At 42.3% G+C, this 23052-nt stretch overlaps 2 protein-coding genes and 1 pseudogene across 4 annotated transcripts in view; all 3 read left to right on the top strand.

The window, feature by feature from the left end:
• LOC113678951 (uncharacterized) overlaps nt 1-23052 on the top strand; it is a 56098-nt gene that overhangs the window by 20441 nt on the left and 12605 nt on the right. The window contains exons 1-2 of one of the 3 annotated variants that reach the window (XM_089201679.1): nt 21607-21876; nt 22429-22508. The exons of the other annotated variants lie outside the window; for them this stretch is intronic. Coding sequence (XP_089057805.1) covers nt 22455-22508 — 54 coding nt within the window. The 5' untranslated portion in view covers nt 21607-21876; nt 22429-22454. Of the gene's footprint in view, nt 1-21606; nt 21877-22428; nt 22509-23052 lie in introns of those variants that run through there. 3 annotated transcript variants of the gene reach the window in all.
• On the top strand, nt 10560-14132 carry LOC149048175 (ubiquitin carboxyl-terminal hydrolase CYLD-like). Its single transcript, XM_089202297.1, has 4 exons — nt 10560-11034; nt 11546-11923; nt 12627-12811; nt 14027-14132. Exons 1-4 carry the CDS (start codon nt 10576-10578, stop codon nt 14130-14132), a joined length of 1128 nt encoding a protein of 375 aa, XP_089058423.1. The 5' UTR covers nt 10560-10575.
• LOC149048174 (uncharacterized) lies at nt 14516-18091 on the top strand (annotated as a pseudogene).

Here is a 23052-nt window from a genome sequence, read left to right as displayed (position 1 = left end):
GCCGAAGTTGGTATTTTACTTCTTGTTATTGGCGTTTTAATTTGTGCACAGCCGTCTTTTACCGGTGTCACAGCGGATTTGGACCCCCCCGGTCCAAATCCACTAGCGGATATGGACCCCCCTTCGTAGATTTGGACCACCCTACCAAACTTTCCTTTAAAGCATCCTTTTTATCATATTTGGTAACTAATTCTATTTGCAAGCTTTTTTGTCGATGTTCTTTTCAACAATAAAAGTAAACAAAAAAAAACAGCCATTTCGTTCCAATTCTACCGCATTCGTTATAGCGAGTCATACAGTAAACGCAAGAATTAGATGTGAACAAACTACTCCATTCGAACTATTGAAATTGTTAAAATAAATCTTTGCTTCTTCTGATGCGAATCAACATTGGTACGAAACGTCATAACAATAGTGGAGACTATTGCGTCCAGTCACAAAAATAACTCAGTCTGATTTTCTAAAATAATAACAAACAGTTTGTGAAGAAGAACGAAGAAACTACTCATATTACAAGTCGTTCGTAAAACCTGTGATAAGTAAAAATGTTTCTATTCTGAACTATTGGAACTCTAAGCTTATTTTCAGATGCAAATCAACATTAATGTTAACGTCCTAACAAAAGTGGAGACTATTACATCGAACTCAATCTTATTTTCTAATTTTAACGATCATTAACTGTTGAGGGATGCGAAATAACACCTTAACAATTACGAAGACGTCTAGAGTCTGGCAATCTGCAGACAATGCAGAGCCACTCGCCCTCCGGGGCAGTCTTAAATCCCTCGCAGCTCATGTGTAACCTTTCTTCGCACAACTCGCACTGTACCATGTCGTCCCAACACTCTGGCATTGAACAATGACAAAATAAATTAGTGTCACAAATTGTCTCTTATTGAATCTAGCGGTGTTCGAATATCGCGGAAAAGGTTCAAAAACGACCTCACTCCAGACATTAAACTAAATTCTTGCCCATTTTCCCTTGGTCAAAAGAAACATCCGACGGGATGCCAGTTCGTATGCATTAACGATACGCATGATTTGAGTTAAAAACATACTTTAGTACGCACTGGAACGTAAAGTATCATCCATTTTTACTAAAACGTTAAGGATGATGTTTTCACTCAGTTTTGTTGGAAGATCCAAATCCGCGGAGGGGGGTCCAAATCTAGGGGGTCCAAATCCGCTGGGACACCGGCGCGTGAGAAGCATGAAGTCCGAAGAATGACTGCAGACATTTTATGCATTCAAGTTTTTTTCGCCAAATGTTTTCAATTTTGATTTGCGAAAAATAAAAAAGGGAATTTTGCGAGCTCTACAGAGAGACCTTTGAACGAGGTGTGTGTGAAGCGTGTTTGCAAGTCGTGCATTCTCGAACATTCCGATAATCGCGTGCTAGATCACAGTCGAAATTTACAAAAGTCTTATCTAAGCAAATATATAGCTTCAAGTCTGACAGCTCTTAATACATTTTAGCGAATCTGAAATTCATCAGATCCCCTTGAAAGCAATTGCTGAAGGAAGTGTTTGTGGGACGGGTGCGCTCGCGCGCCGTTTTTGTCGGCTGTGACTAAAAGTGGGACGGGAACGTGAGACTCGGGGACGTGGGACTCGGGGACGTGGGACTCGGGGACACGCGGGGACTCGGGGACGTGATAAACAAACAACACCTAACATTTGCGCTGAATTTGTAGAGTATAATTATCGGTGGTCTCGTAAAAGCTATTTTATGCTGAAGAGCTTGTTAGTAGTAGCCGATGGTTTTCAGCGTCCATGGTTCGGCCGGACATTTTTGCTTGCTTATTTGACCGTGAGAACTCTGGGTACAGAATAGTTTCAACACAGGGGGTCTTGAAACATCCGTGCCTTATCCTTGCTAAAAAAGAATAAGGAAGAAAACACAGTTATTTAACAGGAAAGTCCTCCATGGCTGCTTACGATGTTTAAAACCCCCTGCGTTGAAACTATTCTGTACTCAGAGTTCTCACGGTCAAACAGGTAAGAAAACATATCCGGCCGAACCATGGACGCTGGAAATCATCGGCTACTACTGACAAGCTCGGGTGACCCTATATCGGAGGTGTTCGTCGAGGGTCGAACACACAAGTTTATAGTACAGCGATTAAATTCAAAATAGGTTATGTAAGCTTCAGCACTTGTTCCCACGAAAAGTTCAAACCTGAGATGTACAAGATCGTCCTGAACAAAGGAGCCTTGAGGTCCTGCAGTAGTTTCTTGATTTTGTTTTGAGTATTTCGTGGTTGTCATAAAATAACTACTGTGATATATTTCTTTTGAACAATTTTCACGGGATTTTTACCCGTGAGCGGACACAAAATAGCATGACACCGTTACTATTTTCTTCCAGTATCAATCATTAAAAGAAGAAATATCACTTAATGCGTGATCGTGTAGTTTATGTTGTTGGCAACCGTCTGTCTCGGAAGACAATGGAAATCTGCACCTAAGAAGTAGAATCACTTCAAGCTGCACCGCCGGCTGTGGCTGTGAAGCCCAATACGGGAGCCGCAGACCCGCTGGCATTTTGTGCAGGTAAAGTCATTTGTGGGGGTTGGTTGAATGGGGGCAGACTGGAGCCTCTGTCGCCTGTGAGTCCTCTTCACCTCCCACTGGCTCTCCCTCTTCAACTCGGCTTGTTTGACGCCGGCCTTGACAGTCGATCGCCAGAGTGTACGGTCAGCTGTTGCTGACTCAAGGTTTCCAGGGCTGATGCTGCAGGTCTTCAAGTCACGCTTGCAGACATCCTTGTAGCGCAGAGTTGGTCGTCCTGTTGGCCGCGTCCCTGTGGCGAGCTCACCGTACATGATGTCCTTTGGGATGCGTCCATCATCCATTCTGCATACATGGCCGAGCCAGCGCAGTCGCCTCTGGGTCAGCATGGCATACATGCTGGGTAGACCTGCCCGTGATAGGACCTCTGCATTTGTGATGCGGTCTTGCCAGGTGATGCCAAGGAGTCGTCTAAGGCAGCGCATGTGAAAGGCATTCAACCTGCGTTCTTGGCGGGAGTAGAGGGTCCATGTCTCACTACCGTAGAGAAGGGTGCTCAGTACGCAGGCTTGGTACACCTTCATCTTTGTGTTGATGGTCAACAGGGAATTGTTCCAAACTCTCTTTTCGAGGCGAGCCATTGCCGTTGCTGCTTTTCCTATCCGAGCATTGAGCTCAGAGTCCAGGGATAGGTTGCTGGAGATGCAGGAGCCAAGGTAGGTGAAGTTGTCGACTACCTCTAAGGCGTGCTCGCCAATGGTGATGTGTGGGGTGACGCTGACACCTTGGCCCATGATGTTAGTCTTTTTCAGGCTGATGGTTAGGCCAAAGTCATTACAGGCTTCCGCAAAGCGTGTGATGAGCCGCTGCAGTGCCTCCTCGGTGTGGGCGGTGAGGGCAGCATCATCCGCAAACAACATTTCCCTGATGAGAACTCTGCGCACCTTGGTCTTAGCACGGAGGCGGGCCAAGTTGAAGAGGTTCCCGTCGCTCCTGGTGTGGAGGAAGATGCCATCTTCAGACTCACGGAAGGCATAGCACAAGAGAAGGGAGAAGAACACTCCGAAAAGTGTCGGGGCCAGGACACACCCTTGCTTCACGCCGTTCTTGATTGGAAAGGGGTCTGAGGATGATCCATCAAACTGGACTGTACCGTACATGTCATCGTGGAAGGATGTGATCATCTTCAGGAGCTTTGGCGGACACCCAATTCTTTCCAAAAGGGCAAAGAGACCGTTTCTGCTCACCAGGTCGAAGGCCTTGGTCAGGTCAATGAAGGCAAGGTAAAGTGGGCGTCTCTGTTCGCGGCACTTCTCTTGAAGCTGTCTGAGGGAGAATACCATGTCGATTGTCGATCTCTCTGCACGGAACCCACATTGCCACTCTGGGTAAACGCGGTCAGCCAGCAACTGCAGTTTGCTAAGCACGACGCGAGCAAAGGCCTTTCCTACGACGCTGAGAAGGGATATCCCACGATAATTGTTGCAATCGCTGCGCTCGCCCTTGTTCTTGTAGAGCGTGACAATCTTAGCGTCCCGCATGTCCTGGGGTATCGTGCCCTCCTCCCAGCATTGGAGCAGGAGATCGTGCAGGTGGCCGAGAAGAGAACTCTCACTTGCTAGCTTAACAATCTCGGGGGGAAGGCCGTCACTGCCTGGTGCTTTGCCGCTGGCAAGGGACTTGATGGCTTTCCTCAGCTCGTCAACTGTGGGTGGTGTGTCAAGCTCTTCCATGGTGGGTAGGGTGGTGTTCTCGATGGCGGTGTTGGTGACAGTGGTCTCCCTAGAGTACAGCTCCTGGTAATGCTCCGCCCATCTCTCCATCTGTTTGCCGCGGTCGGTGATGATCTCGCCTGTGGTGGACTTGAGTGGAGCAATCTTGATGGCGCTAGGGCCAAAGGCTTTCTTCATGCGCTCATACATGGCGCGGATGTTGCCACAGTCCGAGGCGATTTGGATGCTGTGACACAGGTCGAGCCAGTAGTCATTTGCACACTTGCGAGCAATCCTCTTGACGTTGTTGCGAGCAGCTCTGTAGGCAGCCAGTGTTTTCTTGGAGGGCTGTTTCTTGTGCTCGAGGAGTGCGGTGCTCTTGGCAGTTATGGCGGGCTTCATCTCCTTGATCCCCGCCTCGAACCAGTCTTCACTTTTTCTCTCCCGCATTCCGAAGGCGTCTGAGGCCGCCTCATACATGGTGTCTCGGATGTAGTTCCATCGCGCTGTGGCACTGTCAGTTGGACAATCCTCTAAGGCTTTCTCCATGGTCTCGGCAAAGCGTTCACGCGGTCCTGGGAGTGAGACTCTGGCTGTGCCAATACGGGGGCGTCCTTGCTGTTTGGAGCGATGAATGCGCTTGGGCTGGAGACGCACCTTGCTGCAGACCAGGGAGTGGTCCGTGTCGCAGTCGGCACTGTGGTATGTGCGAGTGATGAGCACGTGGTTGAGCAGGGACCTCCTGGTGATGACGAAGTCCAACTGGTGCCAGTGCTTGGATCTGGGGTGTCTCCAGGACACTCTGTGCTGCGGTTTAGTGGAGAAGAAGGTGTTGGGGATGCACAGACCATGGAAAGTGCAGAGTTCAAGTAGCCGCTGTCCGTTCTCGTTAAGCTTGCCCACTCCGAAGTGTCCTATGCATCGCGGCCATGAGTTGTGGTTCGAGCCTACCCGGGCGTTGAAGTCTCCAAGTAGGAACAGGTCTTCTTTCTGTGGGATCTCTCTGATCTTGGCTTCAAGCTCCTCGTAGAATGCATCCTTAGCCTCGGCTGTAGCGCAGAGTGTGGGAGCGTAGACGCTGAAGATGTTTGCTGGTCCAGAGGGGGTCGAGAGGCGGAGAGAGAGGATCCTTGCAGTCCCCTGAGAAGGAGGCTCCATTGAAGACAGGAGGGTGTTGCGCACTGCGAATCCGACCCCGTAGAGGCGGCGCTCTTCTGGCTCGAGTCCCTGCCAGAAGAAGGTGTAGTCCTTCTCCTTGAGACTGCCACTTGCGGGGAGGCGTGTCTCCTGAAGGGCGGCGATGTCGACCTTGAGTTTGGACAGCTCACGGTCGATGATGGCGGTTTTCCTGGCATCATGGATTTGCTGGAGGTCGTCAGAGAGGCCAGGACACATTGTTCTGACGTTCCAAGTAGCAAGCTGTAAGGCTGGTGATTTCTTGTTTCTTTGTTGTTTGCCTGGTGCGGGGGCTTTACAACCTGCCTGTCGGTTTTGCCTAAGCTCCAAGCACCCAATGGAGCAAGCAGGTTGTGGCGGGGTAGCAACTCAATTGTCCGGGGGCTGCCCGGCTTGAGGCGGGCGTTAGCTACCCAATGGGGCTCAAAGACCCCTCCCACCGTCGAGAGCAACCCCTGGCGCCCGGCTCTACGCCAAACGAGCCTGGACTTATAACCGGTAGACTGCTGCTCTCCGTGTTGTGCCTACGCTGGTCAGCGAAGCTGGAGTGACCTCTCCAGGTGCAGGCCTGGGCGGAAGATATGGAAATCCTGGTGTGCCCAGTCGCCAGGATCCCCCTCTCGGCGTTGCTGGTAGGGTCCGACGGAAAGGACGAGCCGATACGGTCGGTGCCAGCGCAGCTGCAGGAGTTGCCGGAAGGTTTCACGTTGTTCCACCAGCCGCCTACGGGGCTCTACTCCGGATTTTCTGTAAGGGTTTACTCCCATAGCCTTCACTTCTCCCAAAGCAACCACAAGGCAGTGGTGGTTCTGCGGCAGGTAGTACTGGGTTACAGGGTACCAGTAGCAGGCAAAATATGTACCTGACCTGACTACCGTGTAGTTTATACCGATTCCCGAAATCCTAGATTCATGAAAACAAGCCATCAAACCACACTGCTCTGTTTTTGTTTAGTCACACGTGGCTCACAGATAAAGATATACCAAAACAGATAAAAAAATTTTTCAGTATGTTTGAGTTATTTACTAGGTTATCAATGCGCCAATAAGCCCAATAGTAACGTTTGAATTTTAGACGGTAACTTCGTCTCTTAAAAAGTAAATTATGAGAAAGATTCTCCTTGCAGCGTTGAGTTCGTTGAGAGAAGTTCAATGTTTTTTTACTTACGTAATACGAAAAATTTGTCAACACTGAAACGTCAAATGATTCGTGAAATAACGAAGGGGAATTTCAGGAATTGTATACACCCTACGTTTATGGGGAATTCTGAAGTAAATGGATGTAAATGACCTACCCGATTTTGTTTCCTCAATATGCGAAAAGTTCGATGGATTCCTCCACTAAAATACCTAAAAAAATTAAAACAGTTTCGCGGGTTATGCAAAAATCGAATGCTACTGGTACGTTTTATTATATTTCAAACTCTGTTTTCAAAAGGAATTCTCATCTTTGTTGATGTGTGGAGGCAATGCTGAGTTTCATTGCTTAGATGGTAAACAGTAAACGGTTTGCCGAAAAATTGGATCGGTACATTACCACCATTGTGTTCAAAGACGGGAGACGCTGCAAATGCATAATTTGAAAAAGTATTTCGGTATACTAGATTACGCACTTAGAGTGTTTTCCAAGTGCTTTCCTTTATATGACATACCTTTAAATATTTCAACACTTTTCCGCCCGGTGCATTGCGTAAGTTTTTACAAAATTGCCTTCAAAAGATCGAGTCTCTACAGGGCCCACACTGAATTGATAAAAGCAAAAATTCAGTTAAAAATAAAAGAAACTGCCCACCATTTTTCGAAAACCTCTTGTGATTTAAGTCCTTTGAGTGCAAGGCCTTCTTTACAAAGCATGTGGAACTACTAAGAAGAAAACTCTCGAGCATATCCTCGAACTTATCTCTTTCCATCGAAATAACCCACGAAGTACTGGTTTTCAACAGAACAATTTTCAAGGTTTTCCTCAAGGAAGTCAATCTCCGATTTGTTTAAAGAGGATTGATTGGTCGCCGCCATCATTACGCATTCTAGTGTCTTATTCAAAGATTGCCATCAGTTTTTAGATGTCATCCTTTCACGGGCTTTCGCAATATTCGCAGGTTTCATTATTTCCCCAACGACCAAAATTACCGTGTACTCTTACCTTCGACGAACGCCTTCGATGTAGAGTCACCCGAAAAGCTCTCCAGCATATTACACCTTCCTCGAGACCACCGAAATTATACTTTACAAATTCAGGTGTTGTTTGTTTATCACGTCCCCGAGTCCCCGCGCTTCCCTGAGTTCCCGCGTCCTACGTCCCACGTCCCACGTCTCCGAGTCCCCGAGTCCCGAGTCCCGCGTCCCACGTCCCCGAGTCCCAGTCCTACTTTCCCGTTCTACTTTTAGTCACAGCCGTTTTTGTCAATTAACTCCAAACTTCTGTTGTTTATATTTAAGCTATTGTTTTTGTCTGATGTATTTCATTGCTGTAAACGCTAACGAACTGCTCCAAAGGCTGAAAGGTAGACGACAAAATTCAATTCTTGCCATTGCCGTTCGCATACGCGAGGCGGTTTACCTAACTTGTGTTAAATTATAGAGGCATGGTGTCTGTCAAATTCGGCGTTCGTTGCTGTTTGGTTAAGAAATTAAAAGCAAAATTTTGCGGAATTGAAGTTTTTTTTTGTTTTTGGACGATAAACACAAGAAATTGCCACACATGTCATCAAAGGGCGTTCCGATTTCTATAGCGGTCTTACATCTCCGAGTGAAATCCGACGAGAACCTAAACAATAGCATGAATATTTGAATACTTAACGAACTACGAAGCGTGGGTACACACTTAAATCGACGTGAAGTTGTAATGCGTGATTAGCTAAAGTTTACGAATGTATGTACATATCGTTTGACTGGTTCTTTTAGTCAGCGTGTATTCATCGAGTTATGAAGCGAGCAGGTAGTTTGGAGAGTGCAAAAAATGAGTAACGTTTGCTTGAGGCACAGTCAAGAACGACTTTATCTATCTTTATCTTAGTGCTCTCCAAACTTACTAAGGGCTTTATAATTCTATGAACGCATAACCCTACATAAACCAAGCGTTCAATAAATTCACGCTGGTATCATTTCAATTTATAATAGTCTTTTAGGGTTAGACTTAAATATAGACAATCGGGATAAAATAGCGAGTAAAGTTCTGCTGTTGCATACGCTGTTTAGATCGCTGTATCAACTTTGTGAAGGCGTTATTCCCCATGAGCGAAGGGAGACGTTACACTTTATTTCATTTAACTTATGTGATTAGTCAATGTCATTGAGTTTTCTCTCCAAGTTTAAGGTGCAAATAAATGCGTTTAATCTCAAAGATCAAAAAAAAATTCTCAAATTCCACGATTGAGAGGCCCGTAACTTTGTCATAGACCTAACTTCTGAGCCTTCTTCTCTTATGGCGCGAGTGATCTCTTTACCTTTGAACACGTCCATATTAAAAGATAAAACATCTGTATCCCGCTTCAAAGACTTGTCAGTTCCAGCAAAAATTCCCCACCCCACCCTGGCAAGGTTCAAACTCTTAACCCCCGGGCACGGACGAAATACAAGGATCGTAATTGTCCGGCGAAACGTGGTCAAGTGACAGGCTGTGTTAAAAGGGTGTTTAACATTCAAGAAATTCGCAGAAAGCGAAGTCTTCTATCAAATCGTTGACTTTCTCGTACTTTATACATGCTCTAAATATATAATTGATCGGAAAGGCAAACATTTCAACGTTAGGTTGCCGAAACTGCAAACGGTTGCCCCAAACGCCAAAAGTTGCTCCGAAATTGCTGAGCACAATCGGAACAGGCCAACAGATAACTTAAATATGACTCGAACCATTTTCCATTTTTCTCGGGATTTCGAGTTAGCGTATTGTCCTGTATAAGAGCCTGTTTACATGGAGGTGGGGGACCTCAGGTAGGTGAGGTAACCCGCCTAGGTGGGGTAACCCGCCTGTCCATATAATTTCGCAATTTTTGATCACGTTCAGATGGGGTGACCCGCCTAGGCGGGTTACCCGGTCTGCCAGGTAGGGTAACCTTGTCAGCCGGGGTGACAATTTGCCATGTAAACGTGTCAAGGTGGGGTAACCCGCCTAGCCGGGGTCGCATTCATGGCAAAAAGCTCAAAAGCGACACATGTATCTTTTAAATTTTTGTACATTTCCTTGCCGTCTCATGGCAGAAATCACCAGAAACCGCAACGAACACACAAGGAGTGTAAAATGTTCACATTTCAGAATATTTATCATTGTAAATCGACCATATTTGGTTTCCCAAACTTTTCCGTGTAACGTATTAAGTCAACGGTTCCTTGCGAAGTCAAATACTGCGTAACACAACGCGTGACGCTTTCATGAATAAATACATGTGTCCGAGAATTAAGCTTTCGTCCTCAAACTCCTTAATTTCAAGCGCAACAACAACCTCAAGAAACCTCACCCCAGCACCCCGGGTTAGTAAGATTGCATGCGAATGCGTTTTATTTTTCGACCACGGCTAAGCGGGTTACCTCACCTACCTGGGGTCCCCCACCTCCATGTAAACAGGCCCTTACAGTGGGAAACCAGGAAAGACTCGTTAAAGGCACCCAGCTCTCCGCGGCTTGAAACCCAAAATGTGTGTAAAACAAGCTTGAACATACGACAAATGAAAATTCTTTGGAAAGTGAAAATAGTATGAAATATTTGTGTCCCGATTTGAAAATTTGAAAGCAATGGTGATGCTGCAGAAGAAAGATAAATCTCTGCTGTGACGCGCTGGTTCTGCAATCCGCCCACGAGTGGGGTGGTCTTTAGCTTTGACTCGGTCGAACACAATCTTTTATTAATTGCAATTTTCAAAATGAACTTTCTTTTAACGATTAGTTGACGTAATGGTGTAGAATTATCTAAAGGTATTGATTAGAAATCGAAATCAGGTACGGATCCCATAAAACCATTATCACAAGGAATAAGAAAAGGCACGTGCGAATTGTAGACCCAACTTTCTCTTTAGAAGATGACGTAATGTTAAGGTTGTAATAGCTCATACCTAATCTTCATAAGAACGATGCAAGGAAATTCCTAGAAAGATGGCGTTGTTCCTCCCTTTTCATTGCGATCAATGTATGATTTGTTTACAGAGAAGGTTAAGTTATCGTTCCTTTATACTCGGCACGAAATGGAAGAGCTCAGAATTAAGTATATTCTTCTACGTGATCATGTCGGACACGCAGTTAAAAAAGACATGTTGTCCCTCGGCCTTACGACAAGGTCTTCACCAATGCAAGTTTTGCGAGGCGAGTTATTAGAAGGTGTTCCTGGGGCTGAACAGCCTACAGACTTAACTAAAGTTGCTGTTGTTGGAATTGAACGTAAATCATTACGTCTTGAATGTTCTGCGGAGTATGTGGCTCGACTATCTGAGGGAGAAACCAACTTGTTTTTAGCAATTACTTCAGCTGAAGGAAGATACCAAACTTATATGGATAGGAAACGTTTAGCATTTGGCCGAGAATTGTCACACAGAAGGGCTGTTTTCGTCGAAGTGAAAGGAGCCTCACGGATTTTACCTGGTATTGTTTGGTACAAAGGTGTATTACCACCCTGTCTGGGAACTTGGCTTGGAGTTGAACTCTTCGTAAGTACTCGTGCATTAGTTAAGTCGTGTTGTTGGATGTAACAATTTACATCATGTAAATTTCGTTCAGACAGCAACACAACTGAATTACCATGCATGTTACACCGAGTTAAGCTTGCTTTTACATCTCGTGAGTCTTTTTTCAATCTCTTCAATGCCCATCTTCGTAGGAGACTCTTAAGACTGAAGGGATATTTAAATGATTCATTCAATAGTATGTAACGGTAAAACTTACTCTTCAGACAGTCATTTGCAAGTTGTCATCTCTTATTAAGAATAATGTCATGTTTACCGATAAGATTTTATAATCCTGCTCTCTTGTTAGTATGGTGTACATGTATGTTGTACACTGGATGCTGAACAGTTAGTATGGGATAAAATTTTTTCATTGATTATGATGGGAACCGTAGTGATGATAACGATGATGATATTGGTGAAAGTCATAATGATGGTTAATGATGACAGTTATCTTTTATATTAATGATTACAATATGTGGTTTAACATATCTAGAGACATCCAGGGTCAGGAACATGCGATGGAACATTTAGAGGCAAGCAATACTTTATATGTGAGCCAGATTCTGGGGTTTTTGTTGGACTGGACAAATTGACAGCTAGAGAAGTTGAAGATGACTTGAAATCTTCAAAAATTACAAAAAAAGATGAGCATATTCAGGCCAAACTTAAATCAAGTCTTAAGGATTCAATACTGTCATTTTGGAAAGGAAAACAAGTGCAAAGGTCATTTCAAGGAATTGATGGAGTGCTTAAGATTGATGAAAGAGTTGTGACATTTATTATGGATTCTCCAGCCAGAGGAACTGTGCGACATATTGGAGAGGAGGTTGATTCAATTGGAAATGTTTACATAATTGTAGGACTAGAACTGGTAGGTAATCATAATTTTTAACTTAATTGTACATGTATTTTTGGATGTAGAGTACCACTCCAAAGTAAGTTGACAGTCTTGACTCAAAACTATTGAGAATGCAGGATCAAGAATCGAGGCTTGAGTATCAAGAATAAGGAGTGAGACGCTTGAGCAACCTCTTGAGGATCTTGATCTGCAATTTTGAGGAAACTGTGTAATTAATTCTTGAACACAAAACAATACTGAAGGACAAAGTGCTTGACACGTGGCTTCATGATACAGAAGCAGCTTGCTTGTAAGCAAATATTTTCATTTTGAACAGGGCAGGAGGTTGAATCAAGCTACTCTCTAGCTTTTCTTAACAGAATGGGATCACATGAATGTTCATAAAAACTAATTTTAAAAAATTGAACTTTGGGTGCCAGGAGTGACATCAGTTTTCCTTGGTTTTGGAATCATCCACAAATCTACAACAGACTGGTAAAAATTTAAACAAACAATCCCACGGAAACTGTGATTTGTTGCATATGGTAATATTGTGTTACTTCTTGTAAGTGATAGTTTAAGATAAAAGGGGATAATCTACGGCTGAAATTAAAATTAAGTATTAATATTAAAAATAGTTTTAAATCAAAGATGTGTAGATAAATTGCTATCAATTTATAGAATGAAATGAACCACTTAGTTAGTCATTGTATTTCAACTTCCTTTCCTCTATCAGGATGAAAGAGTGGGATCTGGTGATGGCAAAAGATCCGGCTCTCAAAAGTTTGTTTGCAAGAGAGATTATGCAGCATTTGTACCATTGAAAACTGTCATACCAGAGAAGGACTTTGATGGTAATCCTGGAAAAGCTGCAAGACAAGAAGCTCAGGGAAACCGGGAGCAAATTCGTGAAGATAAAATGTATGCAAGATCAATGAGCTGTGTTAATATACCATCACATAGACAAATTATTTGATATCTCAGTTGTTTTATAAAAATTTTTTATTCTCCTGGTCAAGTACACCATGCATAATGAAGCAGAGAACCATAATCTGTGAACTGATATCTCTTAACAGTTAATGGCTTGAACTTGAGGGTAACATGTAATAATGTAGTTTGATCGTCGAAGTGAGTGTAGTCCTGAGAAGGACTGTTGTCGGTAGTGGTGACTGACATTTCGACAATCTGAGCGGAAGTCATCATCACAGTCAAATGATTAGTTGTTGTGAGTCGAATGTTCTAAGTCCGGTCCCTATAAACTGATTGGTCAGTTTTTCTGTAAAGCTGGGTCTTTCTGTTCGGTTTGATCGTAATTTTAACGTCTTGAATGAGTCATTTGTATGGTGCTGGTAGTGGTTGACACCTGTTGAGGGGAGTCTGTTCTTAAAGCTAGTAAACCAGCTTTCCAGAGTTAGTCGTTGAAAGCAGTTGGTGCTGTAAGTTAGGCATTGCGCTGAGTCCTAGTTAGTAGTGTGATTTGCAAGTTGGTGATGTTCAGCAATGTGATTGTCACATTGCCTTTCCTGGTCGTTCGCTTTTGTTAAGTCAGTCTTGTTGTGAGGTTTCTGCCCGTCTCTCTAATGTAGGAGGCGTGGCAGTCGGAGCAATTTATCTTATAAACCACTCCTTGTCTGTTCCTCGGTTTGTCTTTGTCTTTGACGTTTGTCAGTAACTGACACAGTGTAGTGATGGGTTTGTGGGTGACGCGGATATTCTGGGTTGTCTTATAAATAAGAGGCTGGGAAGTGCATGTCATGGTGAATTGTTAGCTCTGATATATTTTATAACATTTTCTGGTCTTTAGGCCGAGGTTATCGTTTAAATCTTGAATGCAGCTTCGGAAGTTGTGACTATTGAAGATGCGGAATTATAAAAGTTGGGCCCAAACAACTTTTCTTAAGAGACAAACAGTATTAAACTATTGAATATATCAGGTGTATGTTGTTGCAACCAAGTGCCCCATGTGTCATACATGGGGCACTTAGTGTTATTTAATAGCTAGGTAGGCTTTATGAGTTTTTTTCGTTTGCCTCGACACAAGAATGCTGATTTGGTTTTTGGTTGCACGCTTCATTGGGCGTTCAAATGCACCTCTTCCTTATCAGCCTTTTTATGCTTACTTACTTACTAATACAGGTTCCAAGAAACAAAAAACCAGTGGGCTCAGGGTCGATTATTTCCAGTGCAACCGTTGTGGGAGTTACAGGCCACGCAGGACTGGAAAGAGAAGAGGAAAGTCTAACGGTTGTAGTTTAGGTCAACGAAAGAAATCCCTTCTTTGTAGGCATGCCATCTCAAGTTGTCTGTTTCAAAACTAAGAGAAACCTCTAAGTTACTTATCATAAATATTATTTTAATTTATCAATGCTATAAGGGATATTTATTTACCTGTCTTTCTGCATTTCTTTCGATCATTTGTTTCTTTTTTTAAAATAATATTGCATCGTTACTTTATTGTACTAAACTTGCATAAACAATCGGTTAGAAACGATGTTAATTCCTTTAGTTTTAATAATGAAATACTCTGCAATTTTCTTTGCAAGATAAACAGGAACTGTACTTCCACACTTAATGTATCTAATCTAACGAATGGCGAAGTAAAAGTGGAGATCTGCTACACCCACAATGGCCACTCAAGAGAAATCCAGCATACGTGGCTACCAAAAGAAAAAAGAGCTTGCGGCAAAAATCCAACAGGGGGTTCCTAGGGAGATATTTCTTGACGACGTTAGAGATAGTGTAACGGAGAATAACTTCCCACGGCATCACTTGTTGGGAAAAAAGGATCTGTTGAATATTGAAAGAGCCTTCGGGCTGAAAGACTTTCAGCGTCACATCAGTGATCAAGATAGTGCGTTAGCGTGGATTACGGAATGGGAACAATCAGCAGATACTAATCTCACACTCTTCTACAAGTTTCAGGATGAAGTGGTAGAAAGTATGATTTATCCAAGGAGGACTTTGTCTTGATAATACAGAGTCCTTTTCAAAGGCACATGCTTCAGAAATTTGGAACCAAAGGTACTTTTTGTGACAGTACTCATGGTACCAACGCTTACGACTTCCTTCTTACTACATGCTTCGTAGTAGATGAGTATGGCGAAGGATTTCCTGCTGCACGGTACCTTTCTAATCATAAACATTTCATTACTATGTGTACGTTCTTTCGTGAGGTGAAAAGAACTGCGCTGGTTCCATCTCGAGCACATGGTTTATGAGTGACATCGCCCCACAATACTACAACGCGTGGGTGGGTTTTATGAATGATGTCCCACGGCCCCAGAAGCTGTTATGCACGTGGCACGTGGATAAGGCCATTAACTTGGAGCTCAGAAAGAAAATTGGCGACTTATCTACCGAAGCAGAGATCTAAAAAATGTTCCGTACAGTCTTAGAGCAGACGAACCAATCATTTTTCGATGAGTGTCTGCGAGCTCTTCTCCACCGGTTGGGTCTCTCCTCTAACACTGTCGCGTTCCATAAGTAATTTGCGCGTGATTGGGTCCATCGGAAGCATCAGTGGGCATATTGTTTCAGAACTGGTCTCGGAATCAACACGAACATGTTTGTGGAAGGCTTACACAGAGTTTTTAAATACAGATATCCTAAAAGGGAATGTCAACAAACGCTTAGATAACTGCATATTTAATTTATTAAAATATGTTCGCGACAAGGCCTTCGATCGACTAATCAAAGAAGCCAAGGGGAAATCTACAGATCGAGTAAATATGATACATGATCGTCCTCTTATAGTTTGCTCACTTAGATCAAGCAGCACAAGCATATGACTAGTACATTTTCAGCTGCTATACCTGAAAGGAATGCACCTGCCAACAAAAAGATTGAGGTCCAGAAACGTTTTTTTCCCACCGAACGAAAGACACAGAGGAGAAATATCACATTGGCAAAACCAACTAAGGGAGAGAAGATGGAGATGATTGAGAATTGGAAGAATAATGAGCAATCAGAGCAGAACAACATCAAAGTACCTGTAGACTTCACATTGCAAAACGATAGCGCACAAAATATGTTAGTCTTCATTGTTTGAAAATTTTCTACTTGCATATAACACCTGTCTCACCTCACCACCCGATAATTTCTCTTGTAGGATTGCGAGAAATGCTTCACTGGTTAACTGTGGAAAAACATCAGTCCATTAAAGATCTGGTCAAATCTGCCATTAAACTGTCTGTTTCTGACGTATTGGATATAGACAGGGCATCTTTGATAACCGGAGAGGCAATAGAAGCTAACTTAGCAGACTTGAAGAGGTTTTTATACAGATGATGCCTGGAAAGCAGTTGGCAAATTAGGTTAGGATGGCTCGTGTACTTTATAGAAAACACGGTTTATGTTTAAGTGGTATAAATACCTTGTCTAAAACAGTTGTGTGATACAATAGTAAACGAGATATATACCTTCCAAAACAGCGTCATGTGATGAACATCCTTCTTTAGATTTGAACAAGTTTCCTAAAATAATTTTAGTTTATCACTGTAAGGGTAAAGGTAAAGGTAAAGTCTGTATTCAAGCTAAGTGGCCCATTCAGCCAGAGCTTATTCTGGTTTCCTTAGTGTGAAGGGACTAGCAGCATCACTTCTGCCTCAGGATGGGATGCTAGCCCCAGTATTTTATCAGGCTTCCCTGACAATATGCTAGTACCCATTTACAACATGTATACTCCTAGGTGGAGAGAGACACTACGAGAATTAAGTGAATTAAGAGAATTAAGTGTTTTGGCCATCACATTGGGCGTATGTTTTTCGCATCACACTGGGCCAGGGGCCTGTTCTTGAAATTCTTGCTAACTTAACAGGCCTAACGCTATATTTCAAAATTAAAAGTAAGAGAATTGAGAAGCAGGCTCTGACACCAGAACCAGTCCACTTTGTTTCTTTAGCTGATAGTTTTATTGTATGATTCTCAAACTTTCTTTCAAACATAATTCTCAAAATTCTTTAACAAAGATGGCGGTCATTTGCAAGCAACCGAGGATCTTCTCCGCCTATGTAAATACGCAATTCGTCGTTTATCAAACTTACAGGAACAGTTCAGGGAATAAGATGACCAGTTGCAAGAGAAGGAGGGGATAAATCTACACCTGCAAACTCTCTTGAATACAAAAAATCAACAACTGGAAGAGAAAATTAGACAAGAAGAGAATTTATACCAAAAACTGCGAGTAGTAGAAGAGCAGATTTCACAATCTCAAGCACAACTAAGGGAGAAAGAGTTGGAAAAGGCTAACTTGTTAAAGAAAAGAGATCGCCAAAACGGAAACCTGCGTGCGATCGTCAGCAGGTGACAAACGCGCGAGATCAATTACAAGAGGAAGAGTTACTGAAGACCAACATGCTGGAGCAACCGGAGAGAAAAGAGCAACAATTAGTTGAATCGGAATTGAGATTAAGGGAAATGAATCAACAAATAAGAGATCTTCAGATCAAAGAGAAAGACAGAGCAACTGCTGCTTTGCGAGAACGATTAGGAATTACGGTACAACAAGTTGGCGAGCTAGAAGAACAGCTGACAGTAAAAGACCGGGAAATGAATGACCTAGAAAGAAGCCTTTCAACAGCTCAGCACATATTACGTGACAATCAGGCTCAAAGATCACCAGACTGGGTTATTCCTCGTAATCAAATTCAGCTGACGACCAAATCCCTCGGAGGAGATGCTTGGGGAGAGGTTGCCCAAGCAAGGTCTTGTGGTTGTCTCGTTGCTGTAAAAACGATATCTGATGTGATTCTTTCTCCTCACAACCGCAGGTTGTTTGAACGAGAAATGGACATTGCCTCGAGATGTCGACACCCTTATTTATTGCAAATTCGTTGGAGCAACAAACGACGACCACACACCTTTGTTCCTCATAGAGCTCATGGATAGAAGCTTGCGAGCACTGTTAGAGGAACGATCTGTTTCTCAGACAGAAATCCCCGTTATTTCTCTGGATGTGGCTCGAGGACTAAACTACCTCCACCAAAAACACCCCATTCCTATTCTCACTGTGATATCAGCACTGCAAATGTGTTGCTGTGGAGACATGGTACTCAATGGCGAGCTAAACTGTCAGATTACGGCACTGCCAATTTCAAGAAACAGATCATGACAGTTGTACCTGGGGCTCTAATCTACAGAGCACCTGAAGCACACGCTACAAATCAAACGGTCAACCGTTTTCAAGTCGAACACAACACTTAGGTCTTACTTAGAAGGACCTGAAGACGCCCTGGAACCATCAAAACAAGGCGGTGTCGTTTACAAGATCCCATGCGAATACGGCAAAGTGTACATTGGTGAAACTGGGAGATCAATGCGAGGAAGGATAAAAGAACATGACAGAGACATAAGGTTTGATCGTACTCAGACCTCTGCGGTTTCGGAGCATGCTAACAAAACGGGGCATATTCCTATTTGGAGCAAAGTTAAGTTTATTGATCGTGACCCCCACTGGTACACACGAAGGGTCAAAGAGGCTATCCATATAAGACTTCATCCCAACAACATCAATAGGGATAGCGGAATCGACATTCCCGAAGCTTGGATACTCACGATCAAACAACACAACAGCCGATTTATGAGGACCTATGAGGGAACACCATCTAACGACCGGAATAATAATGAGGATCGAAATGCACCAATAGCAGCGTACCAAAGTGCTACAAATAGCGACGAGTAGACAATCGACCTCATCGCCTGATGAAGACTAGCAGTATTGCAGTCGAACCGTCGCGATCTACATCATAAGTGACTCTATCGTGAGACAACGAACAAAGTTCATCTACTATCCTACACCACGATGAACAATTGGCATATATTTTATTATATTTTTAGTTTGTTTGCTTGTTTAGTTGAACTAGATACAGCTATCATTTTGATTTTTTTGTTTTTGTTTTTCGTGAAGTCCGGTCGTTTGGGTGAGAGCGGTACTGAAAGGATTGCTCTTGGTGACAAGGAAGGACCCGTAACAACCTGAGCAGCAGACTCCGGTGATGACTTCTACTCAGGGTGTCGAAATGACAGTAACTTCCCCTGAAAACGATCCTATTTAGGACTTCTGTTACCTAAACGATCAAATTAGCCTGTTGAATGTTCCTTCTGGTTCAGATAATTTACTGTAAAAATACTCGAGGATGTTATGCGACTTACTGTTCTCCTAAAAAATGACTGTCATGATACTTCTCAACAAAATTTTTTTTCCTTATACCTTGTGACTGACCAAATTCCCAGAAGAAAAATTTGTTCCAATACCGAGCTGGAGTTATTCATCAGAATCCTCAATAAGTAAGACCCTGATCTCGACTTTCAAAGTAACAAATCAGTGAAGACATGATCCTTGCAGGTGAGCATCAGTAACGAAATTACAGAAAAGAAATGTGCAAAATTCGGGCTTCGACAGGATTCTAACCCGTACCTTTCCGGACGCTATAACCAATTGAGCTGCGGAACCTCAGGTTAGAATTGTTTCAAATTCTGATAGGATTGTTGTTCCCGTAGAGAATTATGAGTAAATGAAATAAGTAATATTTTGATCCCAGGAAGAAATACAAAGTAAAGAAAGGATCTTTGCAGGTGACCTGCAGCTAAATAAATTGCAAAATAGAAGCTCTTCCCCTCGTCCTATCTACAAAACTTCTGAGCTCTTCCCCTAAAAATCTGCAGAACTTAGCTTTTCAGAGCTTTCTTATCTGCTCACAACTCTAAACTTGGCCTTATCTTCTTTCATTCAGTTCTATGAACACTTTTGATGTTTATTTTGATCCTCCTCTGTGAAAGATCGTTCAGCAATATGTTTAGTTGTTTGCCTTTAGATCCTTGTAAAATATTCTAGATTCTCTGCGATCACAACAAAGAAATTAATTTTCAGCTTCCTTTCAGACTTATTAATTTATCATTGGCACTTTCCTTCCGTCAAAGAACGTTATATGCAATGGGTGACGCACAGGAACTTTTAGTTAGTGCCTTGAAAAGTCCAGCAGCGCTCTAGCTCGGCAACTGTTGCTATGTTTCCTTAACGCACGAGACGTCACAGTCCCCGGGGCTAACTGTGTACCCAAGAGTAGTTGAGGTTCTTGTGAGGAAGCAAAACTTAATAAGATATCAGCTCTGCAAGTTAACCTTGAGATCAAATCAGACGTAAAACTAAAGACCTCAACAAAAGCTATTAGGCTTGTACCAAAGTGATCTAACATGATAACCACCCACTAAGAGGCGAAGAAATTTTAGTTTGTAATGATAAGCCTGGCACGACATATATTATGTACTACTGATCTAAAACATGTTTTTCGCAATTAAGTTTAAGTATCAAACAGAATCAGTTCGTTTTCGAAACTTAAACTTAAAATTTAAATTACTGCGCGTGTTAAGTAAGTGTCCAAACATAGAGGTTAATGCTTCCTTCCTCTGAGTTTCGCGTCCTTCATATCGCGAAGCCACCAACAAATTTTGCGCTTTTTCCAGTGCTAGTAGTGCTCGTAAGTATGATTTTGCTCGGTAGTAGGGGCGGCCGTTTTGGGAATATCGATAACTGTAGACTTATTTCACCACTATCAAAAATTACGCGAACTGATTGGCCAATTTGCCGTTGTGGATGAAAGTAAAGACAACGTTGCTCGCGTTAACTTGTCACGCAATGGTCACGCACTGAAAGAATCGTTTTATTTGACGTCGCTATTGTGCTACTGTGATGACGATTACCGTTGTCAACAAGAGAACAGACCATACTAAACCACTTCCGAGTTGTTAAAATATTGAGAGAGAAGATTTCATTCATCTCCTTCGAATCACTTACTTTCCAGAATACTTTTACCGTGAGACAGTTTTCATAGTAATAATTGTTTTTAGAGGATTGTAGAACATCTCTTTTTGATATGAAAACGTAATGAATCCTGAAAAAAGTCAAGTTGTTCCAATATGATTGTCCAAAGGTCAACTCATGGTGAAGTTAATGGTTGACGAGGTTAACGCTTCGACAGTGATTGACAAGGGCCCTTTACCGAGACACCAGAAAAGAGGGAAGATTTGGCCTTCGTAGGTACTATAGTCGTTTTTTGTTGATATAAAATTGTAAATCATATCCTGGATTTTCAATACACACGTTTAACAAGAGCTAACAAATTTGAATTCGGGTTTTTCTCCGAGCGTTCATAATTTTCAAACTATGAGCGCTTTGCAAGAAGGCAGGCACCCACCTGCTCTCCCTCCAGCCCTTAAGTCTATGACTGTGAATGGATTTCCACACACGTTAAAGCAAACAGGCATCTCTAATTTACACAACTACTAACACTGGTGAGTGTCAAGTGAAAAATTCAATTCGTTACAGCGCTGGCAGATTTAGTCCGAACAGCTGGAACTTTACTGAGAAAGGTTATGTCGTAAAGGATCGCGGTCTACGCCTGGGGCGTCTCCTAGATTTTTTAAAGGGGGGGGGGGGGGTCACGCTGTCTGAAACAAAGGGTACTCACCAGAATGACATGTCTACCTCCAAGCCGCGTTTTACTCGATGTGATGACAAAAAAAAAACCCTAAAGGGAACCGCGGCATGACAATTTTGAACTAGAATAACTCTTGTTAGATTACCGACAGAAATACTTCGGGACCTTTCATTTTTCAAATTTTCCCAACCTCTTATCCGCCTACTTGGTTAGCACTACTCGTAAACGAGCCCACAGTGCAGTGGTGTCTGTTAAACGTCATGCGCACTGAAGAACTTGATCTGCCCTGTTCTTATCGTAGTATAACATACGTGAACACACTGCGCATCGACTAATTTATTAATTCAGTTTCCAAGTGAAGGTGTTGTCAGGTTACAGAGCCCGGAAAAATGTGTTTTGTTGCTTAAATATTTAAATTTTTGAACTTGATCGGCTGAAGTATAAAATACTGTTTTTTTTTTTCTACGCAACTTAGAAACTTATCCAAGAGCTCACAGAGGGTAGCAATTCAATCTATTTGCTTTGGAAGACCTTTATAAAGCAAAGGAATCTGTAAGTCACCACTCCTAGTTGGTACTATTAGAACTGAGGACTGATCATGATATTTTTCATTGTTTGAAGAGCATCAATGGTTTATCTGATTCAGTTGTAACTCGACATTCTATAACGACAATTTCTTTTATTTATGGCCATCGGAGCCAAAAACCTGGAAGTACTTTCATTAATAGTCTGTCTATGATAAGAGTAAATTACAACACAATTTACGCTTTGTTATTCAGCTTAATTCTTTGTGTTAGCTTAAAGAAAAAAAAAGTTTTATACTGTGAAAAATTTAAATAAGAAACCCAATAATCATTGCCATCCATTGGATTTGAAAGACAGTTCTCCAACAGAGTCATAAGCACCTTCTTAGGGTGATATGACCTAGCAACTCTGATAATAGGACTGCAGCCCTATTCTTTTGTCACCTTTTTGCTGATTGATTCCAAGATAAAATTGTAAAATTACTAGGTATGCTTTGTTGCCAGCACAAAGTTTAAATGTTCCTCCTTTGTGTTGTTCATTTATGTTACTTTTAAAAACCTGGATTTCCTCTTTTTTCAGCCATTACTAAGATTAAGGAAGTGGCCATGCTTAGGTTTAACGAGCTATTCAGTAAACCAGACCACACTTTCAGATGCCAGGTTTGATCTGTATAATTTTAATTATCCTTTTTATTATCACCATTAAACCTATTATTATCATTATTATTGTTATTTTCTTGATATCATTATATATCTCCTCATGAATTAAATAACTGCTCTATAACATGGATTGAAAGCATTTGGTTTATTATCTGCTATATAAGTCTATGGTGAGTAAACTGTGGATGACTTCCAATAAAGTAAAGTACTTTGTGCAGGTATAATCACATGATTCGAATTGGAGTGTAGTATAAATATACACATTGAACATTGAATTTTCTAAAATTTACCAGTTCTCAAAAATTTATTCCAAATAGCACAGGAAAAAATCATGTGATTACTTACCAATAATGTAAATTAAAAATTGCTGAGTTACCCCATAAAAGTAGCACAGAGGCAAAGCTCTCAAATCATATGTAAAGCTCAAAATAATTTCCAGCTGGTGCTGGTCAAGTTGTTCAGTCAAACCAATTGTTTGCTGGGACACCAATGTTTGGCCAGATAAATTCTTGTTCCTCCCCCTCTAGTATATTTTTCTGGCATT

Source organism: Pocillopora damicornis, chromosome 3 (assembly GCF_964200805.1).
Source record: "Pocillopora damicornis chromosome 3, jaPocDami1.2, whole genome shotgun sequence".
Classification (NCBI taxonomy): domain Eukaryota; kingdom Metazoa; phylum Cnidaria; class Anthozoa; order Scleractinia; family Pocilloporidae; genus Pocillopora; species Pocillopora damicornis.
This window is presented reverse-complemented; position numbering and strand designations above follow the sequence as displayed.

Coding starts and splice junctions, on each gene's coding strand:
- LOC149048175 (XM_089202297.1), top strand. CDS start 10,576: ATGGAAGAGCTCAGAATTAAGTATATTCTTCTACGTGATCATGTCGGA. Junction 11,035..11,545: donor GGCTTGGAGTTGAACTCTTC/GTAAGTACTCGT, acceptor TAACATATCTAG/AGACATCCAGGGTCAGGAAC. Junction 12,812..14,026: donor CAAATTCGTGAAGATAAAAT/GTATGCAAGATC, acceptor TTACTAATACAG/GTTCCAAGAAACAAAAAACC.